The sequence below is a fragment of the Oryctolagus cuniculus genome, chromosome 9 (genome assembly GCF_051225735.1).
Source record: "Oryctolagus cuniculus isolate XC-2025 breed Fujian yellow rabbit chromosome 9, ASM5122573v1, whole genome shotgun sequence".
Taxonomy (NCBI): domain Eukaryota; kingdom Metazoa; phylum Chordata; class Mammalia; order Lagomorpha; family Leporidae; genus Oryctolagus; species Oryctolagus cuniculus.
The window spans coordinates 90,702,835-90,729,357 of NC_142875.1; the positions used below are offsets into that span (position 1 = coordinate 90,702,835).

The window sequence follows — 26,523 nt, forward strand, 5'->3', positions numbered from 1 at the left end:
GATACAAAGTTTCAGAGAGGGGGCCAGCACTGTGGCAAAGAAAGTTAAGCCTCTGCCTACAGCACAGGCATCCCACATGGGCATCCGTTTGAGTCCCTGCTCCTCTACTTCCAATCCAGCTCCCTGCTAATGCACCTGGGATAGCAGTGGAAGATGGGCCCAAGTGTTTGGGCCTCTGCAACCACATGGGAAACCTGGATGAAGCTCCTGGCTTCAGCCTGGCCCAGCCCCAACCATTGCAGCTGTTTGGGAAGTGTACCAGCAGATGGAAGACCTCTCTCTCTCTGTCCCTTTCCCCCACTACTCCCCGCCACCGTAACTCTCTTTCAAATAAATAAATCTTTAAAAGGTGGGGGGAGGCGCTGTGGCGCAGTGGGTTAAAGCCCCAGCCTACAGCACCAGCATCCCAGCATCACTATGGGCACAGGTTCAAGTCTCAACTGCTCCATTTCCAATCCAGCTCCCTGCTAATACACCTGGGAAAGCAGTGATAGATGGCCCAAGCATCCATGTGGGAGACCCAGAAAAAGTTCCTGGTTCCTGGCTTCAGACTGGCTCAGCTCCAGCCACTGCAGCCATTTGAGGAATGAACCAGCAGATGGAAGACCTCTCTCTCTCTGTCTCTACCTCACTCTGTAACTCGTTCATATAAATAAAATAAATATTTTTTAAAAAAGTTTCAGAAAGGGACCGACCCTTCAGTAACTAAATCAGCCACCAAAACTCTAAAATCCAGTTTCTTATGAGGGAAATTATATCTCCAAGAAATACAAGAAGCCACTTGAATCATTTGGTTCTTGAAATATAATACGTATCAAGGCATCATAAACTTCTTTCCTTTAATACTTGATCAACTATTTCTAACTTAGTCTTTACCAAATGAGGAAACAACTTAACACTGTTATTTTAACTGTGAGATATTCTCCTATCTTACCAAAAAAAAAAAAAAAAAAAGCATTTTAATGTTTCACTTTAGACAAAAGGCTTAGTCGGTTATTTGGAGGATTTCAGAGTAAAGGGGAAAAAATGAGGACATGGAACAGATGACTTCCACATCAAAAGAAATCTGCAATAACACAAATACATATAAAGCCAAATCCTATTGTACCTGTTCTAGTTTTTTAAAAAGTGGGTCTTTATATGCCACTTCTTTGAATTCACTCACAAGGGCTGGAATAAAGTCATTTTTGTTATCTTCCTGGTGTCTGGAAACATCCTGACATGTCACACTTTGTGATCCATTTTTAATTAAAGGGAAGACGGTGCGTGTTTCAGGTGTATCTGAGTGTGGTCTGTAAGTGCTGTTGGATTCCAACTTCTGCCCTTCATGAAGTGAATCTTCTTCACTAAGGAAGGTGAAGCTATTTGAAAAATGTGTGGCTTTAATAGGAAAGCCGGCAGAAATGTTTGCACTTGCTCGCTTCTCTTCATCAGCTTCCAAAATAGGAAATCCACGATTTAATATGACCCCAGCCCGGGAAGGATTGGTCATCCATTGGGTTAAGAAGTTCTGCCCACTGTTTAACTCTGAGGTTGGCGTCAGGAACATTTCAGTGCAATGACACTATTATATTTAAATTGTGTAAAAGCCAGAAGAGTTGATTTCCAAAACCTGTATGAAAAGATAGACAGAAAAACTATTAATCAAAACTACTACATGTTCTACCCAAAACTAACCCAAACCTCAATCTCACATGAAAACAGTCAACATTTCATATATAAAAGCCTTTAACCAGCAAAGAAATTGAGCACTGAGCTACCTGGGTTTGGTTCAATCTTCAAAATGTCCAAATACAGTGGACCAAAAACTTAAAATTCCTCCCTTCCTTTTTTTTTTTTTTTTTTTTTTGACAGGCAGAGTGGACAGTGAGAGAGACAGAGAGAGAAAGGTCTTCCTTTGCCGTTGGATCACCCTCCAATGGCCGCCACTGCAGCCGGCGCACCGCGCTGATCCGATGGCAGGAGCCAGGATCCAAGTGCTTTTTCCTGGTCTCCCATGGGGTGCAGGGCCCAAGCACCTGGGCCATCCTCCACTGCACTCCCTGGCCATAGCAGAGAGCTGGCCTGGAAGGGGGGCAACCGGGACAGAATCCGGTGCCCCAACCGGGACTAGAACCCGGTGTGCCGGCGCCGCAAGGTGGAGGATTAGCCTATTGAGCCACGGCGCCGGCTTCTCCCTTCCTAATTATTCAATTGTATAATGATATTATGAAAGTGCTAGATCAGCTGACCTAAAACTATGGGAACTAAAACATCCTGAAAGTTTCTGAATTTTTAAAAAGCCATTACTGGGGCCAGCACTGTGGCACAGCAGGTTAAGCCACCACTTGCAATGCTGGCTTCCCTTACCAGAGTGCCAGTTTGAGTACTGGCTACTCCACTTCCAATCCAGGTCCCTGCTAATGCACCTGGAAACACAACAGATGATGGCCCAAGCACTTGAGCCCCTGCCATCTATGTGGGAGACCTGGATGGAGTTCCTAGCTCCTGCTTCACCAGGCTGCTGCAGGTATTTGGGGAGTGAACCAGTGGATAGAAGATCTCTCTCTCCCTGCCATTCAAATAAACAAAACTTAAAAAAAAAAAAAAAAAGCCATTATCAATGTCAAATGTAAACCACATTAAACACTCATTCTCTTCCTAATTCCAGAACAAAAGTTATCACCTCTTTCCATGGCTCTATGTAGCAGTTTTCCCAAATGTCCCTTTATGCCCCATCTTTCTTTCTCCTGACCTCTCACCATTAGACAGTCTCTCATCCATATTCTAAGAGGGCTCTGACTTCACTATTGGAGCCCTTCTCTCATTGACAAGGGGTATCTTGCTTTCAAGCTCACAATCTACCAAGCTGTGGAGTTCCTTGAAGATAATCTGCATATTCACCGCTACCTAGCCTCATACCTGGCTGAAAGGAGGAACTTGATAAACATTTACTAAAATTAAGTGAAAAATAAATCAGAACTAAGGTTGGATTGAAAACTAAATTTAGTACTTAAGATATATTTTGTTTATTGGACATTCAACAATAAAATTACATTGTGCTACTTTACCTGAATTATCAGAATTTAAAATATTCCCAGTAATTCTGTCATTGTGCAATGAGTGAGCTTCAATAGGACATCACAGAGGAGATAAGCTCTTTCCCCTTAATATGTCTGATTTTACTCAACGAGCAAACATTCATTGAGTTCTTACTCAATGCCACATATTGTTTTAGAGCTCAAATACAAAGCAGTAAATACGTGAGAGTGCAATTGGGAAAAACGCACTCACAGGGCCGGCGCTGTGGCTTAGCTGGTAAAGCCACCACCTGCAGTGCCAGCATCCCATATGGGTTCCGGTTTGAGTCCCAGCTGCTTTGCTTCCGATCTAGCTCTTTTAGGGCCTGGGAAAGCAGAAGATGGCCTAAGTCCTTGGGCCCCTGCACCCACATAGGAGACCTGGAAGAAGCCCCTGGCTCCTGGCTTCAGATAAGCCCAGCTCCAGCCATTGTGGCCATCTGGGGAGTGAACCAGCAGATAGAAGATCAGACTCTTCTCTCTCTCTGCCTTTCTGCACCTCTACCTTTCAAATAAATAAATAAATCTTTAAAAAAAAAAAAGGAAAAGAAAAACACACTCACATAAATTACATAGTATACAAAACAGTAATTAGTGCTAAGAAGAAAAATAAAAACCATGAGATTGCAAGTATAGACAAGGTGGACAGGAAGTCCTTGTGTGTAAAATTAAAGACTAGGTGGAGGAGAAGACATGGGTTGTACAGCTACCATGGGCAGAGTAGGACCAGCCACCTACACTTCTTAATGCTTCATCTGCAGGATGCCCCCACCAATGACCCATCCCTCCAGGAACCCATCATGACCACTGCCCTACCTTGACTTTTCCAGGATTAATCTGTGTACTTAAACTTTTTTTTTTTTTTTTTTTTTTTTTTTTTTGTGACAGGCAGAGTGGACAGTGAGATAGAGAGACAGAGAGAAAGGTCTTCCTTTTGCCGTTGGTTCACCCTCCAATGGCCGCCGCGGCTGGCGCGCTGCGGCCGGCGCACCGCGCTGATCCGATGGCAGGAGCCAGGAGCCAGGTGCTTTTCCTGGTCTCCCATGGGGTGCAGGGCCCAAGCACCTGGGCCATCCTCCACTGCACTCCCTGGCCACAGCAGAGGGCTGGCCTGGAAGAGGGGCAACCGGGACAGAATCCGGCGCCCCGACCGGGACTAGAACCCGGTGTGCCGGCGCCGCTAGGCGGAGGATTAGCCTAGTGAGCCGCGGCGCCGGCCCTGTACTTAAACTTTTATCAGTCACCACAAGCAGTCCCCTTCTCCCAAGCCACCCTTCACCTCTTACATGCTAATCCCCACGCCTTCTTTTGTTTCCAGCTCCTAAGCATCCCCAGCTTTCCTACATTAGCAAATCCCCCAATTAACCTAACAGCTTCTGGAAGCATCCTTCTCTTTCCTCAGAACACTTTTCCTATGAAACCCACTGGGCCTGGAGTACATATATGTATTATGTATACATATCCATATATATAAATATATATACACACACACATATATATGTAATTGATTATTTTTTCTTCCACACTATTCCCTTCCTGCTTCTAACATAAAACACAATTTTAATCTCTAATGATCAGCCTGCATCACCAACCATCCCTCCTTGATTGTCTAACTGCCTCTGAAAGTCACTGGGCTCCTCCACTTCATTCCTTACAATGCCATTGATGACCAACTGGAAGAACAGAGTTGCCATTTACTGAGATAAGGAAGACTGAAGACAAAACAGGTTTATGGCCGGCGCCGCGGCTCACTAGGCTAATCCTCCACCTAGCGGCACCAGCACACCGGGTTCTAGTCCCAGTTGGGGCACTGGATTCTGTCCCGGTTGCCTCTCTTCCAGGCCAGCTCTCTGCTGTGGCCAGGGAGTGCAGTGGAGGATGGCCCAAGTGCTTGGGCCCTGCACCCCATGGGAGACCAGGAGAAGTACCTGGCTCCTGGCTCCTGCCATCGGATCAGCGCGGTGCACCGGCCGCAGCGCGCCGGCCGCGGCGGCCATTGGAGGGTGAACCAACGGCAAAGGAAGACCTTTCTCTCTGTCTCTCTCACTGTCCACTCTGCCTGTCAAAAAATAAATAAATAAAAATAAAAAAAAAAAACAGGTTTATAAGAGATAAACAGCCGAATTTATGGGACAGGCATTTAGCCTAGTGGTTAAGATACCCACAGTTCACACTAGAGTACCTGGGTAGGATCCCTGGCTCCAGCTCCTGACTCCAGCTTCCTGCTAATTCAGACCCTCAGGAGGAAGGAGTGATGGTTCAAGAATCAGGTTCCTGCCATCCATGTGGGAGACCTGAAATCAAGTTCCTGATTTCCAGCTTTGGCCGGTAGGCCCTAGCCAATGCAGATATTTGGGGAATGGACCAACAGCTCACTCTAATTATCACTCTCTTTTTGTAGCTCTCTCAAATAAATATTTCTTAAATTTTAAAAAAGTTTAATAGCAGAAAATTTAAGATGTCTAACAGACATGCAAGTAAAGACATTTTATGAGCAGCTGGATGCAGAATGGAATTCACAGAAGATGGGCCCAAGTGTTTGGGCCTCTGCAACCACATGGGAAACCTGAATGAAGCTCCTGGCTTCAGCCTGGCCCAGTCCCAACCATTGCAGCCGTTTGGAAAGTGAACGAGTAGGTGGAAGACCGACCTCTCTCTGTCCCTCCCCTCTCCACCCTCCACCACCGTAACTCTCTTTCAAATAAATAAATCTTTTAAAAAAAAGGGGGTGGGGGTGGGGTTGCGCTGTGGCACAGTGCATTAAAGCCCAGCCTGCAGCACCAGCATCACTATGGGCGCAGAAGTCTCTCCCTCTCTCTTTCTACCTCTCAAATAAATAAATAAAATTTTAAAAACCAAAGAGAAATGAAAAATGGCAATTTGGAGGCAAACACGCATTTCACTTGTTAACTAGGTCTAAAAAAATAAACATATAAAAGATAGAAAAACAGACATACAAATATCAAAAATACACCCACCCTCACTGTACTGAACAGAAATTAAAACAGTAATGACAAACCACTTTTCACATACAGGGTTGACAAAGACTAAAACTCGATACCAAGGGCTGGTGTTTAATGCAATGATTAAGTCAACCATCAGGACGCCCACACCCCGTGTCAGGAGTGCCTGGTTTGAATCCACTTCCAATCTAGCTCTTCCACTTCCAATCCAGACTGCTGCTACTGTGCTTCCTATAAGGCTCAAGTTCTTGTCACCCACAAGGGAGACCCAGATGAAGCTCCAGCCTCCTTGGCTTCAGCCTGGCCAAGCCCTGGTTATCATAGGCATTTGGAGAGTGAACCTGCACACCTGTCTCTCTGTCTGTCGCTCTCTTTCACATAAAAAAATGAGAAATGAATAATTTTTTTTTGACAGGCAGAGTGGACAGTGAGAGAGAGAGACAGAGAGAAAGGTCTTCCTTTTTGCCGTTGGTTCACCCTCCAATGGCCGCCGCGGCCAGCGCGCTGCAGCTGGTGCACCGTGCTGATCCGATGGCAGGAGCCAGGTACTTCTCCTGGTCTCCCATGGGGTGCAGGGCCCAAGCACCTGGGCCATCCTCCACTGCACTCCCTGGCCACAGCAGAGAGCTGGCCTGGAAGAGAGGCAACCGGGACAGAATCCGGTGCCCCGACCGGGACTAGAACCCGGTGTGCCGGCGCTGGAAGGCGGAGGATTAGCCTAGTGAGCTGCGGCGCCGGATAATTTTTAAAGAGATAAAAATTAACACCAAGCATAAAAAAGAGGATCTCTATTCAAACTGACAATAAACAGAAACTTTGACTCAGCAATTTTACCTCAAGACATTTCTGTCTCAGTCATACTGGCACAAGCTCACAATAGTAAAAATAAACTTAAAATAACGTAAGTGTCCATTAACACAGGAACAGCTGCTAATCATGACATTCAAATTACACAACTGTCAAAGAGAACAAATAAGCTCTTTAATTACTGAGATGGAATTACTGAATATATCCTAGATATACCATTAACTGCAAAGGAAACCGAACAGCTGCGTATACACGAATTAGAAAGAGGGACAAAAAAAAAAAAAATTATCATGGACATGTGCTGTCTAACAGTCACACATGGCTAGCAAGTACTGGAAAAGTGGCTGATTGAAGAACTATTTAATTAAAGTTAAATTCAGAAGCTGAAGAAATATGAAATATTTTTCTACCCTTTTGATAAGATTATACTTCACTTCAAGCATTGTATGATATAAGACATCATGTACTGGGGCAGGCACCTGGCACAGTGGTTAAGATTCCACTTGGGACACCAGCATCCCTTGTAGGAATGTCTAATTTGAATCCCAGCTCTTCCACTTCTGATCCAGCTTCCTGCTATATGAAAGACAAAATGGGGGCCAGTACTGTAGTGCAGAGGATTAAAGCCATGGCCTACAGCACCAGCATCCCATATGGGTGCCAATTTGAATCCCAGCTGCTCCACTTTTTTTTTTTTTTTTTTTTTTTTGACAGGCAGAGTGGACAGTGAGAGAGAGAGACAGAGAGAAAGGTCTTTCTTTGCCGTTGGCTCACCCTCCAATGGCCGCCGCAGCCGGCACACTGCGATCGGCGCACCGCGCTGATCCAATGGCAGGAGCCAGGTGCTTCTCCTGGTCTCCCATGGGGTGCAGGGCCCAAGGACTTGGGCCATCTCCACTGCACTCCCAGGCCACAGCAGAGAGCTGGCCTGGAAGAGGGGCAACCGGGACAGAACCCGGTGCCCCGACTGGGACTAGAACCCGGTGTGCAGGCGCCGCAAGGCAGAGGATTAGCCTAGTGAGCCACGGCGCCAGCCGCTGCTCCACTTCTGATCCAGCTCCCTGCTAATGTGCCTGGGAAAAGCAATGGAAGATGGCCCAATTCTTGGGCACCTGAAACCACATGGGAGACCCAGAAGCTCTCGGCTCCTGGCTTCAACCTTGCCCAGATCTGGCCATTGCAACCATCTGGGGAGTAAACCAGGGGATGGAAGGGGTCTCTGTCTGTCTGTCTGTCTCTCTCTCTCTCTAACTCTGTCTTTCAAATAAATAAATCTTTAAAAAGAAAGAGACAGAGAGAGAATCTTCTATCCAGATGGCCACAAGAGCCAGGTCTGGGCCAGGCTGAAGCTAGGAGCAAAGAGCTCCATCCTCGTCTCCCACATGGGTGGCGGGGTCCAGATACGTGAGCCATCTTCTGCTGCATTCCCAGGTGCATGAGCAGGGAGCTGAATTCGAAGCAGAGCATCTGACGCTTGAACCAGCACTCTGATATGGGATGCTGGCATCTGAAGCAGCAGCTTAACCCAATGTGCCACAATGCCGGGCCCCCAAATTTTTTGAAAAATAGATATTGTATACTGAAGCGCCTGTTGGTATGTCACCTGCAGTCTTTTTTCCCTCACATATGATATAGCATTGTTATGTGTTTATTTGAATGGTTTATGCAAACAGCACAAGTTACAGTGACCCCTACGTAAACTGTAACTGGCAAATTAGTTATTCTAATCATGGCATAATTATTTTTCTAGTTTGAAAATTAATATATCCCTCACCTTACACAAAAATCAATTTAAAATAAATCAAAGATCTAAATATATGACTATGAAACTACTAGAGAAAAACAAGAAAAACACTTCAAGACATCAATATCAGGAAAAATTTTTTGGGTAAGACCCCAAAGCACAGGCAACAAAAGCAAAACTAAATAAGTGGGACAGTATAACCTAAGAAGCTTCTGCACAACAAAAGAACAGAGTAAAAGACAACTGACAGATGCAGAGACAATATTTGCAAACTGTGCATCTGACAAAGGATTAATACCTCATACATAAAAGGAACTCAAAAACTCAACAATAAAAAAAAAAAAAACAGGGACAAGTGGTTAAGATACCACTTGGGAGGTTTGCATCCCCTATCAGAATGCTTGGGTTCAAGTGCACAGACTTTACTCCCAGCGTCAGCTTCCTGCTATTTCTCACCTGGGAAGCAGCAGGTGATGGCTCAAGCAGCTGGTCTCCCATGTGGGAGAACTAAATTGAGTTTGGGACTCCTGGCTACTGCCTGGCCCAGCTCCAGCTACTGTAGGCATTTGGGGAGTGAATAAGTAGTTAGAAGATCATCCTGCCTTTCAAAAAAAAATGAAAAAACAGAAAAATGGAAAGAAAGAAAGAAAGAAAGAAAGAAAGAAAGAAAGAAAGAAAGAAAGAAAGAAAGAAAGAAAGAAAGAAAGAAAGAAAGAAAGAAAGAAAGAAAGAAAGAAAGAAAGAAAGAAAGAAAGAAAGAAAGAAAGAAAGAAAGAAAGAAAGAAAGAAAGAAAGAAAGAAAGAAAGAAAGAAAGAAAGAAAGAAAGAAAGAAAGAAAGAAAGAAAGAAAGAAAGAAAGAAAGAAAGAAAGAAAGAAAGAAAGAAAGAAAGAAAGAAAGAAAGAAAGAAAGAAAGAAAGAAAGAAAGAAAGAAAGAAAGAAAGAAAGAAAGAAAGAAAGAAAGAAAGAAAGAAAGAAAGAAAGAAAGAAAGAAAGAAAGAAAGAAAGAAAGAAAGAAAGAAAGAAAGAAAGAAAGAAAGAAAGAAAGAAAGAAAGAAAGAAAGAAAGAAAGAAAGAAAGAAAGAAAGAAAGAAAGAAAGAAAGAAAGAAAGAAAGAAAGAAAGAAAGAAAGAAAGAAAGAAAGAAAGAAAGAAAGAAAGAAAGAAAGAAAGAAAGAAAGAAAGAAAGAAAGAAAGAAAGAAAGAAAGAAAGAAAGAAAGAAAGAAAGAAAGAAAGAAAGAAAGAAAGAAAGAAAGAAAGAAAGAAAGAAAGAAAGAAAGAAAGAAAGAAAGAAAGAAAGAAAGAAAGAAAGAAAGAATCCAATTTATAAAATGGGCAAAATATCCAAACAGATTATTTATCAAAAGAAATATAGGTATAGGCCTTGAGCCTAGTGGTTATGACATCTGCTTCCCACACTGGAGTACATGGGTTCAGTGCCCTGGCTCCAGCTCATAACTCCAGCTTTCCACAAATACAGATCTGGGAGGCAGCAACGAAGGCTCAATTAACTGGGTTCCTGTCACCCCCATAGGAGACTGGATTGAGTTTCTGGCTTCCAGCTCCAGCTGAGCCTAGTTCCAGCCATTGTAAGCTTTGGGGAATGAAGCAGTGGCTGAGAGTGCTCTCGTAGTCTCTATCTCCATCTCTGCCTCTCAAAGAAAGAAAGAAATACAAATGGCCAATATAAGAAGAAATGCACAACAGGAATCAGCATTGTGGCTCAGAGGGTTAAGCCACCACTTGCAATGCTGGTATCCCATACAAGAGTGCCAGTTACAGTCCTGGCTACTCTGCTTACAATACAGCTTCCTGCTGATGTGCTTGGGAAGGCAGCAGAAGATGGCCCAAATACTCATACCACCCACATGAGTAACCAAGATGGAGTTCCTGGTTCTTGGCTTCTGCCATGTGGGAAGTGAACCAGCAGATGGAAGATCTCTCTCTCTCTCTGTCACTCTGGCTTCCAAATAAATAAATAAATCTTAAATGAAATTTAAAAAGAAGAAAAGAAATATACAATATCACTAGGCATCAGGGAAATGCAAATCAAAACCACAATGAGGTATTATCTCTCTCTGGTAAGAACAGCTATTATCAGAGGTGGGTGTCTGGCCTAATGTTAGTTAAGACCCACTTGAGATGCTCACAACCCATATTAGAGTGCAGGGATTCAAGTTCCAGCTCCAATGCTGATTCCAGCTTTCTGCTAATGCACAGCCTGAGCGGCAGCAGATGATAGCTTAAGGACGTGGCTCTCTGTCACCCACACAGGAGACCTGGATTGAGTTCTTAGCTCCTTAGTTCTGCCAGTTCTGCCCAGCTCCAACTACTGCAGACATTTAGGGAGTGAACCAGGTTGTGGGAGTTCTTGTCTCTTTATACACACACACACACACACACACCCCTCTCAAATAAATAAAACATTTAAAGAATGGTTATTATCAAAACGATGAAAAGAGGGGCAAGTGTTGTAGCACAGTAGGACACCACCTTCCCATATCGGAGTGCCGGGGATGGAGTCCCACCTCTGCTTCCGATCTAGCTTCCTGCCAATGTGCCTGGAAGGCAGCAGGTGATGGCTTCCTGACTTCCTATCACTCATGCAGGAGACCTGGATAGAGTTCCTGGCTCCTGCCTTAGGCCTAAACCAGCCCCAGCTATCCAGCATTTGGGGCACAGAGGGAAGACAGTGTCTGTCTCTCTCTCTCTCACTCTTTGTCACTCACATAAATAAACTTTTTAATGACAAAAAAATTAAGCTGGACATGGAGAAAAGAAAACCCTATACACTGCTGGAAGGAATGCAAATTAGTAAAGCCATAACAGTATGGGAGTCCTAAAAATATAAACAAATAAATGCACCACATGACCCATCTATCCCACTTCTAGGTATATAAACCAAAAATATTAATTGAGCACCTGAAAAAGATACCTGCACTCTCATGTTCATCATAGCCCTATTCACAATAGTCAAGATATGGAATCAACCAAGATGTCTGTGGATGGAAGGAGTTTTAAAAAGTGATATATAGGGGCCAGCGCTGTGGCACAGCAGGTTAACGCCTTGGCCTGGAGCACCAGCATCCTATATGGGCGCCGGTTCCAATCCCAGCTGCTCCACTTCTGATCCAGCTCTCTGCACTGGCCTGAGAAAGCAGTAGAAGATGGCCCAAGTCATTGGGCCCCTGCACCCGCATGGGAGACCCAGAGGAAGCGCCTGGCTCCTGGCTTCAGATCGGCGCAGCTCTGGCCATTGCAGCCAACTGGGGAGTGAACCAGCAGATGGAAGACCTCTCTCTCTCTCTGCCTCTCCTCTCTCTGTGTAACTCTTTCAAATAAATAAATAAATCTTTAAAAAAAAAAGTGATATATATACATACATAATGGAATATCATTCATAAAAATAATGAAACTGACATCTGCAGCAAAATGGATGGAACTGGAAGATGTGTGTTAAGTGAAATAAGCAAGACACAGAAAGACAATGCACACACCCTCTCTCATACGTGGAAATTTAAAAAATAATTTCATCTGAGATTACAACAGTGAACACTAGAGGCTAAGAAGGGTAGGGGGAGAGGGGACATAGCGGCATTGGATACTGGGGGCACCACAACACAGTTAAAGTAAGTCCTACGGTTTCACAGCACAGTGAGGCAATGATAGCTCACAATAACATGTCATTTACAATAGAAAGAACTGGAAGAGAGGAGCTGGTGGGCTCTAAACAGAAAGAAAAGGAAATGTTAACTGCCTGATTTGATCAGTTTGCATTGTATACACATATTGAAATACTGCATTGTACCTCATAAAAATGTGTATCACATATTTTTAAAATGTTTAATAATTATTAGCTTAAAATATGAGCATTACTAATAAACGTAACTAATGTTAAAAAAACAAAAAAATCTATTTTTAAAATTTAACCAATGCACACCACCAAAGAATCAAATGGTAATACAGAAGCTTGAACTACGATCTGAACAGAAAAAAGAATAGGAAGAGACAGATCACAGTTTCACACTAGCTGGCAACTGCAACTAGCTGTGGCAGAGCCAAAAAAAAAAAGTCATGTCAAAACAAAAATTGATAAGTATATAACATTGTGAGATATTTTCAGCAAAAAAGGTAACTTTTTTTTTTTTGACAGGCAGAGTTAAGACAGTGAGAGAGAGACAGAGAGAAAGGTCTTCCTTTTTCCATTGGTTCAACCCCCAAGTGGCTGCTACGGCCGGCGCGCTGCGCCGATCCGAAGCCAGGAGCCAGGTGCTTCCTCCTGTCTCCCATGCAGGTGCAGGGTCCTCCACTGCACTCCCAGGCCACAGCAGAGAGCTGGACTGGAAGAGGAACAACAGAGACAGAATCCGGCGCCCCAACCAGGACTAGAACCCAGTGTGCCGGCGCCGCAGGCGGAGGATTATCCCAGTGAGCCATGGCGCCGGCCAAAAGGTAACTTTTAATAAATTTATTCTCAATAACAGAAATCAACAAAATTAGTCACCTCTATCAGGACTAAATGTCCAGAAAAACATTTTTAAATGATTTTTAACAGGATCTGAGTTTGCAGCATTGGCCAACTGTAAGACAGACTAAAAGAAAGAACATGAGAGAAGAAAGGAAGGTAAGGGCATAGGAGTAAGGTAACCATTTTTAGCTGGAGAGAAGGAAAATAATTTTCTAACAAAATTTCTCCAACTGGAAGTAATTTGATTAAAGATACTTTAATTTATATGATTAGATATTTTACAAAAAGTTAAAGATCTTCACTTACATTACAAATAATCATTCATATAATATAGCATAAACTGATTCAAAACTGGAAAAATCCCAATTTTTTTGTTTAGCTTTATATGAGTGGTGCAATGCGAGAGACACTGAGCAATTACTAATTTACATACGAAGGTAATCTAAACCCAAAGAAAGGTTATCAATGCATAGCCTTAAAAACTGAATTTATGGTATAATTTTTTTAAATCTTTTATGTCTCAAGTAATTGGGTCCCTGTCACTCACATGGGAAATGCGAAATGAGTTCCTGACTCCCAGCTTCAGCCTGGCCCAGCACTTGTTGTTGCAAGCATTTAAGCAGAGGATGGGAGATCTCTTTGCCTTTCAAATAAATAAAAATAAATTTAAAGAAAACTTGGCCGGCGCCGCGGCTCACTAGGCTAATCCTCCGCCTTGCGGCGCCGGCACACCTGGTTCTAGTCCCGGTCGGGGCGCCAGATTCTGTCCTGGTTGCCCCTCTTCCAGGCCAGCTCTCTGCTGTGGCCAGGGAGTGCAGTGGAGGATGGCCCAGGTGCTTGGGCCCTGCACCCCATGGGAGACCAGGAGAAGCACCTGGCTCCTGCCATCGGATCAGCGTGGTGCGCCAGCCGCAGCGCGCCGGCCGTGGCAGCCATTGGAGGGTGAACCAATGGCAAAGGAAGACCTTTCTCTCTGTCTCTCTCTCTCACTGTCCACTCTGCCTGTCAAAAAAATAAAAAAAGAAAAGAAAAGAAAACTATATTGGGGACCGGCATTGTAGCATAGCAGGTAAAGTCATTGCCTGCAATGCTGGCATCCCATTTGGGTGCTTATTCGAGTCCTGGCTACTCCACTTCCAATCCAGCTCCCTGCTAATGCAGCTGGGAAAGCAGTGGAAGATGGCCCAAGTGCCTGGGTTCCCACACCCCCATGGGAAATCCAGATAAAGCTCCTGGCTCCTGGCTTCAGATTGGCCAAGCTCCTCGTTTGCAGCCATTTAGGGAATGAACCAGTGGATGGAAGCTCTCTCTTTAAAATAAAAAAAATAAAATTGGGGGCTGGTGCTGTGGTGCATCAGATTAAACGACCACTTGGAATGACAGCAATCCCGTGCACCAGTTCAAGTCCTGGTTGCTCTGCTTTTGAATCTAGCTCCAGCTAATGTGCCTGGAAAAGCAGATGATGGCCCAAGTACTTGAACCTCTGCCACCCGCATGGGAGACCAGGATGGAATTCTTGGCTCCTGGCTTCAGCCTTGCCCAGTCCTAGCTGTTGCAGCTATTTGAGGTGTGGACCAGCAAATAAATGCAAGCTCGCTCTCTTTCTCCCCCTCCTTGTCACTCTTCCTTTCAAACAAATAAATCTTAAAAAATATTAAAAAAAAAACTTACAGCTTCACTTCAATTTCATGGCTATGAATCTAAGTATATACTTGATGTCAGCATGAAGTATAAAACAGTGTTTTGGGCAAATGTTGTGGCTGCAAGTTGATCAGGCTGCAATTCGCAAGGCTTCCATCCCACACCACAGTGCTGGTTTGAGTCCCATCTGCTCCACTTCTAATCCAGCCTCCTGGGAGGTAGTAGGTGACGGTTCAAGCAGTTAGGTCCTTGCCACCACATGGAAGACCTGGATTGAGTTCCCAGCTCCTGGCTTGGCTTGGCCCAGTCCTGGCTTGTGTGTTCATTCGGGGAGTGAACTAGCAGATGGAATATCTCAATTTCTCTCCCCACTCCCTTCCCTCTCTGCTTCCCTTGGTCTGTCTGTCTCTCACTGTTGCTATGCCAAATAAATAAAATTATAAAAGATAAAATAAAATACAGTTTCACAGGAATTCAATACTTCCTGCCTAAAAAGGCAGTGGACTCAGATATCAAAATATTATGGATAAGGAAGCCTGAATATGTCAAACCCATCAAACCGTATGAATTAAACACGTGCCATGTTTATTTTTTATCAATAAAACTGTTCATAAAAGTCTGACAAATTGACAGCCTTGCAACCTCCAAAAAACGCTAGGTAAACATTCTTTAAGGCAATTTTAAAAAAGTGAGAAATGCTCTGCAGTGATGAGGAAACTGGACACAACAGCACATTCAAAGCCACTCTGAGGCCGAGAAAAATTGGTTTGAGAAGTGATTATTAGTCCCTCGTCGCAGCATCTACTAGAAAGCCAGGAATACACACAAAGGTTTAAATGAGAACCCCTGACGCGGCTCAGCGAAACCCGCCCAGAGGACTGCAAGCAACGCCACTCCGCCAGCTCGGCTCCAGCGGGACTGTGGGCCCCGCGCCTCTCACGCACCCAAAGCTGGCCCGGCCAGGACGAGACCACCGGGGAGGCAGGCGACCCCGGCACCCTAAGGAGCAACGCAGCGCCGAGGAGCCAAACCGGGGCCGCCGCGGCCAGCCGCCCGCCGGCGCCCTGCCGAGCCTACCCGGCCGCCCAAGCGGGGTCCTCCCTCAGGTGCGGGGCGCCAGAAATCGAGCTTCCTCGCCCCCTTCCCCCACGAAATTACCGCTCCGCGAAGCACAGACCGCTAAACCCGCTCGAACCAGAAGCCGCAGTCGCAGCCGCACTTACGAATGAGCCGCCACAATCACCGCGTCAGTAGGAGCCCCGCCCCCCGGACAGGTCCCGCCCCTGTCCCGAGGGCTCCTGGGAATTGTAGTTTCCATTGCCCCCTCTTTGCGCTTGCGCGCGGGCACGCTGAATCCAAGCAAACTACAATTCCCAGAGACGCCACAAGGACGGGCGTTGCCAGGGAATGGGCTGCGCTCCTCCTTTCGGCCCCGACTCTAGCGGGTGACTGCGGTAGGCGGGCGGCGGGGCGGGAGGGAAAACCGTCCTAGAGTCGGGTTCCGCAGAGGTTGGAGACCCTGAGCGCAGAAGTCTTTGAAAACTGAGGGACGCCTACAAGAGCAATACATCTCCAAGTATCCCGGAAAACAGGGAGCGTCGACTCAAAGCTAACCTAGAGATCGAAGCTTTGGGAGGGTTTGGTTTGGTTTGGTTTGCTATTTTGGTATTTATTTTTCTCTTTGCTTTCCGCTTTGGCTGGGTAAAAAGAAAGGGCTGTTTGCTATACTATTTCATGAGGTGAAATAATAAGGGAAAGTAGAATATTCTAAATGCATTTTCTTTATCTAGTTCGTTTATTGAGAGAAACTGCAGGCCTCCTTAGACACAGGAACTGGCCCTGAAAAGCGCTCCTTGTGTAAGAAGAAATTTACATATATTTATGTTAATAAATACTGGATTCAGGGACAGCTTTTTCTGTCTGATACCCAATACGCCCACACCCAGAGTCTTTTCCCAGGAAGAAGGGTGGAGGCTGATTGCTAACCAGAGATGACAACAGGTGGCCGTTACCTGGGAGACCATCTGCCGAACAAGGCGGTGGCTGTCTGTGCACTACCCCCCCACCCCTCCCCTCCATGGTCTGTGCCACCTCCCTTTCCTCCTGAGTCCCATGCCCTCGTATAGGGTTCAGATCTTGCCCTCCTTTGAGTCTAATACTCCTGTTGTGGGGGGTTCTGTAGGGGTCCCCAGCTGGATTTATTCCAGGTTCCTATCTCGGCATAAGAGATTAACCTCAAAGCAGAGACATGGATGAAGTGCAAGAATGGGAGGATTTACTTTAAGTGATAGAAAGTAGCGTCAGTGCAGGCAACCACATGGGGGGAAATTGTGCCCACCGCATGAAAGTCACCCCCTTTATCCGACAGGGGGCGGTGCCCTAGTGGAATATACAAACCCAGTGATGATCGCTGGCATCTCCACCTGGAGTTCAGCATACAGGTGATCATCGTGTCTTCTCTACAATGGAGGAGGTTCAGGTTTGTCATGGGAAAGTAGATAGTCAAATTGGCGCAAAAGGGTGCAAGGTCATGGCAAGGACACTACTGGACGCATCTTAGCTCCTTGTCCTTCTCTAACTTCTTGGCTGGCCCCCATCACTCCCGGCATAGTAGACGTATAGTTCCTGTATTGTTTTCCTGTTGCCTTTTGTCAGTGTATTTCATAGGCAAAAATGTCGAAAACCTTAGAGGGGGGAATTTAAAGCTTCTCTACATAGCCATGTGATAATTCACTCCAAAAATAGCTATCACTCATCATTTCTCATAGTTAATATTTATTTTGCAAGTGAACGTCCATTGACTATACAATGATTGATTTGAATACTGAAAGTGCAGAACTCAGGGTTTGGTTTTGTTTTTTCTAATTGCCATCACAGGATGCTGCATAGGCACAGACACCCCTGGGAACTAGGAAGTTACAGACCTGTAAGTTACTGCAGTGACAGATCTGGCTCAGTGTCTGTCTAACAGTAGGCCAAGTAGAATTGCTAAGTAAATCAAATGAAGTGTCATTTATAACAACTGGTATAACAGTTGAAACAAATACACTGGTTAAGGATAATTCAAAACATTTAACAGAAATTTGTCCCCTCAAGATTTCTTTTGCTTTCTACTTCAACGAAAGTCCTCCCCTAAATCAAAGTTTTGATTTTGTTGCTTCTTTCAATTTAAAAAAAAAAAAAAAGTTCATTAGAGATGAGGAAACCAAAGCCCAAGAACTTCCAAGCTGACACAACTAATAGAGATGCCAGACAAGGACCCAAACAGTTTTCATCTTTATGATAATCCTTTGGCCCAAAAGTCTCATCATTTTCCTTAAAATGTTGTATGTTTTTTAGAGAAGTCACAATACCCTCTAGTTCATATGCCTGTTTTATTCTAAATTGATATGTAGTACTACATTGTTTGTTGGTTGAATAAATGAATAGATCTTTTATCACACCCAAGTCTTAAGGTTCATATATAAGTTTTCACCTGTAGCCCAGGTAGTTCCCAAAACTGCTCACTAGGCTGGAAGGGTTCTCCAAATCCATTAGAAGATGGAAGAGGTAAGGGGAAGGAACTTCCAGCTTCTATTCTGCCACAAAGAAAGGTTCAACATCGTCCACTGCTCCTCTCCTTGCTGCATCTTCAGGTATTGCTGTGGGAAAAAATTAGACTCACAGCTCCCACACAACAAGGTGGGAGCCCTGGTTAGCCATTCTGATACAGTCCTTTATGCCATCATGGGGCAGGAGGGCAGTGTCATTGTAGTGGTCAAGAGCCCAGGCTCTATAGTTGGGGAAGCCTAGGATCAAATCCTAGCTCAGCATTCAGAAAGCTTTGTGATCGGCAGCACTCCACCTTCCTGAAGCTAGTCTTACCTGCAACACAGGGATGATGGTAATGACACCTACTATATAGGATGGTCAAGGTTACATTAGAGAGGCCTGTGCTATGGCACATTGGATTAAAGCCCTGGCCTGCAGCGCCAGCATCCCATATGGGTGTCGGTTCAAGTCCTGGCTGCTCCACTTCTGATCCAGCTCCCTGTTGGTGAGCCTGGGAAAGCCATGGAAGATGGCGCAAGTGCTTGGGCCCCTGCACCTGCATGGGAGACCCGGAAGAAGCTCCTGGCTCCTGGCTTCAGATCTGCCCAGCTCCAGCCGTCGCGGCCATCTGGGGAGTGAACCAGCAGATAGAAGACCTCTCTTTCTCTCTCTCTACTCCTGTCTGTAATCCTTTCAAATAAAGTAAATCTTAAAATTGTTTTAAAATTACATTAAAAGAAGAAAATACAAGCCGGCGCCGCGGATCACTAGGCTAATCCTCCGCCTAGCGGCACCGGCACACCTGGTTCTAGTCCCAGTCGGGGCGCCGGATTCTGTCCCGGTTGCCCCTCTTCCAGGCCAGCTCTCTGCTGTGGCCAGGGAGTGCAGTGGAGGATGGCCCAGGTGCTTGGGCCCTGCACCCCATGGGAGACCAGGAGAAGCACCTGCCTCCTGCCATCGGATCAGCGCGGTGCGCCGGCCGCGGCAGCCATTGGAGGGTGAACCAACGGCAAAGGAAGACCTTTCTCTCTGTCTCTCTCTCTCACTGTCCACTCTGCCTGTCAAAAAATAAAAAAATAAAAAAATAAAAAAAAAAGAAGAAGAAAATACATGTAAACAACACAATGCCTACTAAATAATAAAAAGTAAGATGGTTCATCTTTATCATGACTTGAACTCTTGGTTAACTCACTTGGCCAAAATTCCCTACAGATCACATCAAATGGTGTGCAAGATACAGAATAATAAATTATAATTTGGGTATGAAAGATGTTTGGAGGGTTAGAAACTTGTCATTGCTAGACAGTAATGTAGTGGTGACTCTCCAGAGGGGACAAAAGTGCAGACCTAGCCCAGGGGAATATCCCCAGGCCTGGGTCATCCCAGGCTAGCAGGGGTGACTCCCACAAGCTGAGAGATGTGAGTGCTGGCCCTTAGGCAATGGCAAGAAAACACAGCCACTCCACCTTTGGGAAGAGAGGAGTTCCTCACCAAGTCCCAGAACTCCGATTTCTAGAATTTTAGCTCAGCAGAGGAGTTTCTCACAACATCAGGTGCTGCTACACTGCCACAGTTTGTGCTTGCATAGGTCGACTGCATTGCTTTCTTTTAAAGGTGAATAGCAGCTGTGGCGGGGGGCCTCTGCACTGGGATGAACAGCGCTCCTAGTGGAGGCAGAGAGCACAGCCGGAACGTGGCCAGCACCATGGTAGCAGTTGAACTGACCATGCTATGGTGGGATTTACAAGTTGTTATGTTTGGCAAGCCACAAAGCATACAGAGCCTCAAGTAAAACAAGTCTTGCAGGTCTACCAAAATCTGTTTTTCACGGTGGTTTTCACAGAGGTGGCTTTGAACCCAAAATGACAAAACAGGAAGCAGCATGAAAACTAGATGTAAGATTTACTGTCAATAAAGGAAAAATAAGAGATGCTCATTGATGAACTATGCTCTTAAATCACCCAAAGGAGGATATCCTTATATAGTAGCAAAAAAAAAAAAATCAATGAAAATAAAGATTGGCCGGCGCCGCAGCTCACTAGTCTAATCCTCCGCCTGCGGCACCAGCACACCGGGTTCTAGTCCCGGTTGGGGTGCCAGATTCTGTCCCAGTTGCCCCTCTTCAAGGCCGGCTCTCTGCTGTGGCCTGGGAGTGCAGTGGAGGATGGCCCAAGTGCTTGGGCCCTGCACCCGCATGAGAGACCAGGAGAAGCACCTGGCTCCTGGCTTCAGATAGGCGCGGTGCGCCACCAGAGGGGCCACTGGGGGGTGAACCAACGGAAAACGAAGACCTTTCTCTCTTTCTCTCTCTCACTGTCCACTCTGCCTGTAAAAAAAAAAAAAAAAAAAAAAAAAAAAAAAACACACACAACTCCCATCCTCTGGTTTACATCCCAAATGCCTGTAACGTCTGCAGTTGGGCAGGGGCCAGAGCCAAGTACCAGGAGCACAATCGGGTCTCCCACATAGGAGGCTGGAACCCTATTACTTTACTGCATTGGTAAGAAGCTGGAGTCAGAAGGCAAGGCTGGGAATTGAACTTAGGCATTTTGGTGTGGGACACAGACATTTTAATTGTTAGACCTGGCTGTTGCAGCCAGGAAGTGAACCCCAGTGGGTGAGAGATTCTCTCTCTCTCTCTTTCTCTCTCTTTGCCTTTCAAATAAAAAATATTTTAAAAAGCAAATCAGATAGGAATAAATAAGTTTTAGAAACCAACACTATGATACCATTGCCTCTTATTCTTACCTTGATCAGTGTTCCTTACTTCATTTGACTTCAAGTTACTGTCTGATGTTCTTTCATTTTAAGATAAAAGATTCCCTTTAACATATCCTCTATGTTGAGTCTACTTGCATGGAACTCTCAGCTTTTATTTAACTAGCAATGTCTTTATTTCTCCATTTTTGGAAGATAGTTTTCATGGATATATAATTATTCATTGTCATTTTTTTCTTTCAGCACTTAAAATATATCATCCCACAGGGGCCAGCACTGTGGTGCATCAGGCTAATCCGCTGCCATCCCATATGGGCACCGGTTCTAGTCCCTGCTGCTCCTCTTCCCATCCAGCTCTCTGCTATGGCCTGGGAAAGCAGTAGAAGATGACCCAAGTCCTTGGACCCCTGCACCTGCATGGGAGACCAGGAAGAAACACCTGACTCCTGGCTTTGGATGGGTGCAGCTCCAGCCATTGCAGCCATTTGTGGAGAGAACCAGTGGATGGAAGACCTTTCTCTCTGTCTCTCCCTCTCACTGTCTGTAACTCTACCTCTCAAATAAATAAATAAAATCTTTAAAAGATATATATGTGTATGTCTTTTTTTTTTTTTTTTTTTTTTTTGATAGGCAGAGTGGACAGTGAGAGAGAGAGACAGAGAGAGAAAGGTCTTCCCTTGCCGTTGGTTCACCCTCCAATGGCCGCCGCTGCAGCCGGCGCACCGCGCTGATCCGATGGCAGGAGCCAGGATCCAGGTGCTTTTTCCTGGTCTCCCATGGGGTGCAGGGCCCAAGCACCTGGGCCATCCTCCACTGCACTCCCTGGCCATAGCAGAGAGCTGGCCTGGAAGAGGGGCAACCGGGACAGAATCCGGCGCCCCGACCGGGACTAGAACCCGGTGTGCCGGCGCCGCAAGGTGGAGGATTAGCCTATTGAGCCACGGCGCCGGCTTGTATTTGTCTCTTAACAGTTTGACTATGTGTATCCTAGTGAATCTCTTTGAGTTTATTATACCTGGAGTTCATGGAAATTCTTGGATGTGTTGCTCTATATCTTTATCAAATTTGGTACTCGTGGGCCGTGATTTCTCCTGATGTACTTTCTGTGAATTTCTCCCTCTCACCTCTTAATGCATATATTGGTGCCCCTGATGGTGTCTCCTGACCTTAGCTGCTTTGTCCCTTTTTCTTCATTCTTTCTGCTTCTCAGACTTGATTGACTGCTATGTTGAAGTTTGCTCCTTCTTTCTTCTGCCTGCTCAAACTGCTGTTAAGCCCCTCTTATAACTTTCTCATTTAAGTTACTGTACTTTTTTCAACCGCAAAATTTCTATCTGGTTCCTTTTCATAATTTCTGTATCCACACTATCTGTTGAGACATTGTCCTCCTGGTTTCTTTTCATTCTTTGTCCATGTTCCCCTTTAGTTCTTTGTGCATGTTTAAAATACTTTATTAAGTATTTGTTTAATTATTCCTGTGTCTATATTTCCCAAGAGACTATTTCTATTCATTTTTTCCCTTTGAGTTGGCCATACTTTCATGTTTCTTTACATGCCCCATAATTTTTTGCTGAAAGTTGGACATTTTGAGTATTATGATGTGGTAACTTTGGAAATCAGATTCTTTATTCCCATGATTTCTTGTTGTTGCTAGCGGTGAGTGTTGCTGTTTGGTTGTTTACGGGTTTTTAAAAACTTTTTGTAAAGACTGTGTTCTTTGTCATCTGTTGTCTCTGAAGTCTCTGTCCTTTAGCTTATTGCTCATCCAGTGATTTAGCTGGGTTCTTATTAAATGCTTGTAGAAAAAAAAAAGAGAGAAAGATTCACTGGATGTTTGAAGACTGGCTTTGTTTTGAGGCATTCCTTCAATGCTTAGCCAGGCCTTTTTTTTTTTTTTTTTTTTTTTTTTTTTTTTCCAGACAGGCAGAGTTAGACAGTGAGAGAGACAGAGGCAGAAACAGAGAGAAAGTTCTTCCTTCCTTTGGTTCACCCCCCAAATGGCCACTATGGGCGGTGCTGTGCCAATCTGAAGCCAGGAGCCAGGCACTTCCTCCTGGTCTCCCATGCGGGTGCAGGGCCCAAGCACTTGGGCCATCCTCCACTGCCTTCCTGGGCCACAGCAGAGAGCTGGACTGGAAGAGGAGCAACCAGGACAGAACCAGCGCTCCAACTGGGACTAGAACCCGGAGTACTGGCACTGCAGGCGGAGGATGAGCCTAGTGAGCCGTGGCGCCAGCCTTAGCCAGGCCATTTACAAAAGGTTTTCAAAAAGTTTGTGGAAAATGCATATTATAAAAACTATGCATGGATTTCAAACATTTTTTGCACCAAAATAAGATTTTAAAAAAAGATTTCATATTATTTAAAGTTTTATTTATTTTCATTTTTTAAAAGATGTATTGATTTATTTGAAAGGCAGAGTTAGAGAGGAGAGAGAGAATGAGAAGCAGAGCTGTCCTCCGTCCTCTAGTTCATTCTGCAAATACAACAGACAGGGCTGAGCCATACCAAAGCCAGGAGCCCAGAACTCCATTCAGCTCTCCCACATGGGCTCCAAGCACTCAAGCCATCATTCCACTGCATCCCAGGATGCACATTAACAGGAAGATGGATTGGAAACTGAGGAGCTGGGATTTGCACCAAGTACTCTGATATGGGCTATGAGCATCCCAAGAGGTTACTTAATTGCCTGTTCATAAATTTATCTTTCAATTCCATTTTCCACAAACTTTTTAAAGTATAACTCTGCTTTAGCTGTCACTTCCTGCTTGCACTGAGCACAAAACCAGCCACAGGTGAAATTAGTTTTCCTCAGCAAGCATCTTGCATTAGCATTGCATGGAACTTTCTAGATGCCTCAGTTTAAAGGGAACCTTTTTCAAAGAAAAATTATTTATTTAAAAGGCAGAGAAACAAACAAGGATCTCCTATCCACTGATTCACTCCCCAAATGCCTGCAACAGCCAAGACTGGGCCAGGCTGAAGTCCAAGGACAGGAATTTGATGCAGCTCTCCTATGCAGGTGGCAGAGCCCCAAGCACTTGAGCCATCAACTCCATCAATTGCTATCCCCCACAGTACACATTAGCAGGAAGCTTGAATTGGGAGCCGAGTTGGGACTTGAACCCAGACACTCTGGTAAAAGGACGCATTTCAAAGCTCTTCCATCTCCAAAAATCTCACCCTTGGCTTTTCCTCCCAAGATTTCAGCAGCTCTGATTTCTGCCTGTGGTAGCAAAAATGTTCACTTGCCTTTTAATATTTTTGAGGCACACCCTCCTTGCAGCTGCTTTTTTGCTTCAAGAAAGTTCTGAACTAAGAAAACAAAGGTAAGCCCCTTGCACCAGACCCTCTGGGAGGCCACAGAGAGGTCAAAATAGACAAACACTGGCGACAAAGTCTACTCACTCCAGAATGAGGTATCCACACCAGGAACGATGACTGACCAGGGGAGTGGAGCTAGGGTGAGTTAAAATGCCATAAAAGATCTACCTGCGGGCCGGCGCCGCGGCTCACTAAGCTAATCCTCCGCCTAGCGGCGCTGGCACACCTGGTTCTAGTCCCGGTTGGGGCGCCAGATTCTGTCCCGCTTGCCCCTCTTCCAGGCCAGCCCTCTGCTGTGGCCAGGGAGTGCAGTGGAGGATGGCCCAGGTGCTTGGGCCCTGCACCCCATGGGAGACCAGGAGAAGCACCTGGATCCTGGCTCCTGCCATCGGATCAGCGCGGTGCGCCGGCTGCAGCGCGCCAGCCGTGGCGGCCATTGGAGGGTGAACCAACGGCAAAAGGAAGACCTTTCTCTCTGTCTCTCTCTCTCACTGTCCACTCTGCCTGTCCAAAAAAAAGATCTACCTGCTTTCAGTCGCCTTTTTCCTGGTTAAACATTTCCTTGTTTGCTTTTAAACTTTTGACTTTTAGGTTTCAATAAGATTCTGCCAGGTGTCTCTTGATTTTTTTTTCTTATGCTTCTGGACAGGAATAGATTCAGAACCCACTAGTGTGCCACTTTTTCTAATACCACCTAAATTATTTTTATGCAACCTTATAAGGCAGGTCATAAGGCAAGGACTTCCAGGTAAGGTTCTGGTCCTCAGTCTCCTCAGTAATAAATGGTAGAGACAGGATTCAAAGCCATACCCTTTCCACTGGATTATCAATTCTATACCTTCCTGTCTCATTCTGTTTCCTGGGAGTCTGATTCTTTCTCACTACTTTACTGCCTGAATAGTGAGTCTCAGATCTAAGTATCTAGCTCCCACCTCTCTTGACTGGGAGATACGGTCAACCCTCCTTGTCCACACATGCCGGAATCAAGGGTGCTCAAGTTAAGTAGAATTTGCATAGAACCTACACATATCCTGGACTATACTTTTTATTTTTTTTTTAAGATTTATTTATCTGTTTGAAAGGCAGTTACAGAAAGGCAGAGACAGAGAGAGAAAGTATCTGCTGGTTCATTCCCACAAATGGTTGCAACAGCTGGAGCTGAGCCAATTCGAAGCCAGGAACCTGAAGCTTCTTTCTGGTCTCCACATAAGTATAGGGACCCAAGGACTTGGGTCATCTTCTGCTGCTTTCCCAGACCACAGCAGAGAGCTGGATTGGAAGTACAGCAGCCAGGACTCAAACTGGCACCCATATGCGATGGAGGCACTGCAGGTGGCGGCTTCACCCACCATGCCACAGCGTCGGCCCCCTCGCCTGTACTTTAAATCATCTCAGGGTTGTTTGTAATACCTAATACAATGTAAATCACATATAAGTAGTTTTTATACCAGATTGTTTAGGGGATAATAAAAAAAAGTCTATATGTGTACAAGCGTATTTTTAAAAAAATATTTATGATGGGAAGTTGGTTGGAGCACAGACTGAATATGGCTACCCACAAACACTGTCATGAACTTCAACTCCGGAAAGTCCTGAACTGAATTAATTATCTCACTTCCTGTGACCCAGATCCGTAAAACCCTCGCACATTTTACTTCTTTCTGCCTCTGGGGATTGCCCTATTTTCTCACTTCAATGGAGTTCCCCCTTGGGCAAATCCCTCCAGAAGAATGAACCCGAGATGAAGTCCTGAACCGTCAGACTGACCCTGGAAGAGGGACTGGCCTGAACTCGGTCCCGACCCGCACCTCCGGGAACCGGCCTACTCGCTCGGTGCGCGGGGTTGGGAGGGGCGCAGGGCGGAGTGCGAGGGCGCTCGCTTCGCCCCGCCCGCCTGGCCGCTCTCCAGGGCTGTGCTGGAGGCGGAAGAGCCCGGAATCCCGCAGCGTCGGAGCAGCGAGCGCCTGAAATCGGTGGAGCGCCCGGAGCGGCCGGATTTTGTGGCAGGTGCGTGGCGCCCGGGGTGTCCGGCACGGGGTTCCGGTAGTCGTGGCCAGCACGGGGTCCGACCGCGGCTATGCAGATGTTGCTTTGGGCTTCAGGCTGCGGGGATCTGTGGCGTCCTCAGGCCTGGAGTCGGCTTGGCGTTGGGGTTACTGCCCACGGGGCGGAGGGAGGGCGTCCACCGCACCTGGCTGCAGACGCGGGTCTCCGGACTCCAGCTTTGCGCTGCGAAATGAGCGAATCGCGGTAGAATGCGGTGTTTCCT

General features: G+C 45.7%; 2 protein-coding genes and 1 long non-coding RNA gene across 8 annotated transcripts in view; 2 read left to right on the forward strand and 1 right to left on the reverse strand.

Annotated features, from left to right (window-relative positions):
* The window catches only part of CPAP (centrosome assembly and centriole elongation protein), a 66,320-nt gene extending 50,339 nt beyond the window's left edge, over positions 1-15,981 (reverse strand). For 2 of the 4 annotated variants that reach the window (XM_008259955.5, XM_089304340.1), the window contains exons 1-2: positions 15,840-15,930; positions 1,109-1,612 (exon numbers count right to left, since the gene is read on the reverse strand). In XM_008259955.5, the coding sequence (XP_008258177.4) occupies positions 1,109-1,549 (441 nt within the window). In that variant the 5' untranslated portion in view covers positions 1,550-1,612; positions 15,840-15,930. Of the gene's footprint in view, positions 1-1,108; positions 1,613-15,758 lie in introns of all 4 variants that reach the window. The other 2 variants (XM_051850674.3, XM_051850675.3) reach the window with 2 other exon arrangements.
* Positions 15,982-17,048: 1,067 nt separating this feature from the next.
* LOC149124663 (uncharacterized) lies at positions 17,049-21,515 on the forward strand. The gene is made up of 2 exons (XR_016213372.1): positions 17,049-17,160; positions 21,174-21,515. It is a non-coding gene; the product is annotated as an uncharacterized LOC149124663 (long non-coding RNA).
* A 4,352-nt stretch (positions 21,516-25,867) lies between these two features.
* The window catches only part of PARP4 (poly(ADP-ribose) polymerase family member 4), a 91,484-nt gene continuing 90,828 nt past the window's right edge, over positions 25,868-26,523 (forward strand). For 2 of the 3 annotated variants that reach the window (XM_008259954.5, XM_089304344.1), the window contains exon 1: positions 25,868-26,261. The gene's annotated coding sequence lies outside the window, so the exon portion shown is untranslated. The remainder of the gene's footprint in view (positions 26,262-26,523) is intronic. The other variant, XM_089304345.1, reaches the window with a different exon arrangement.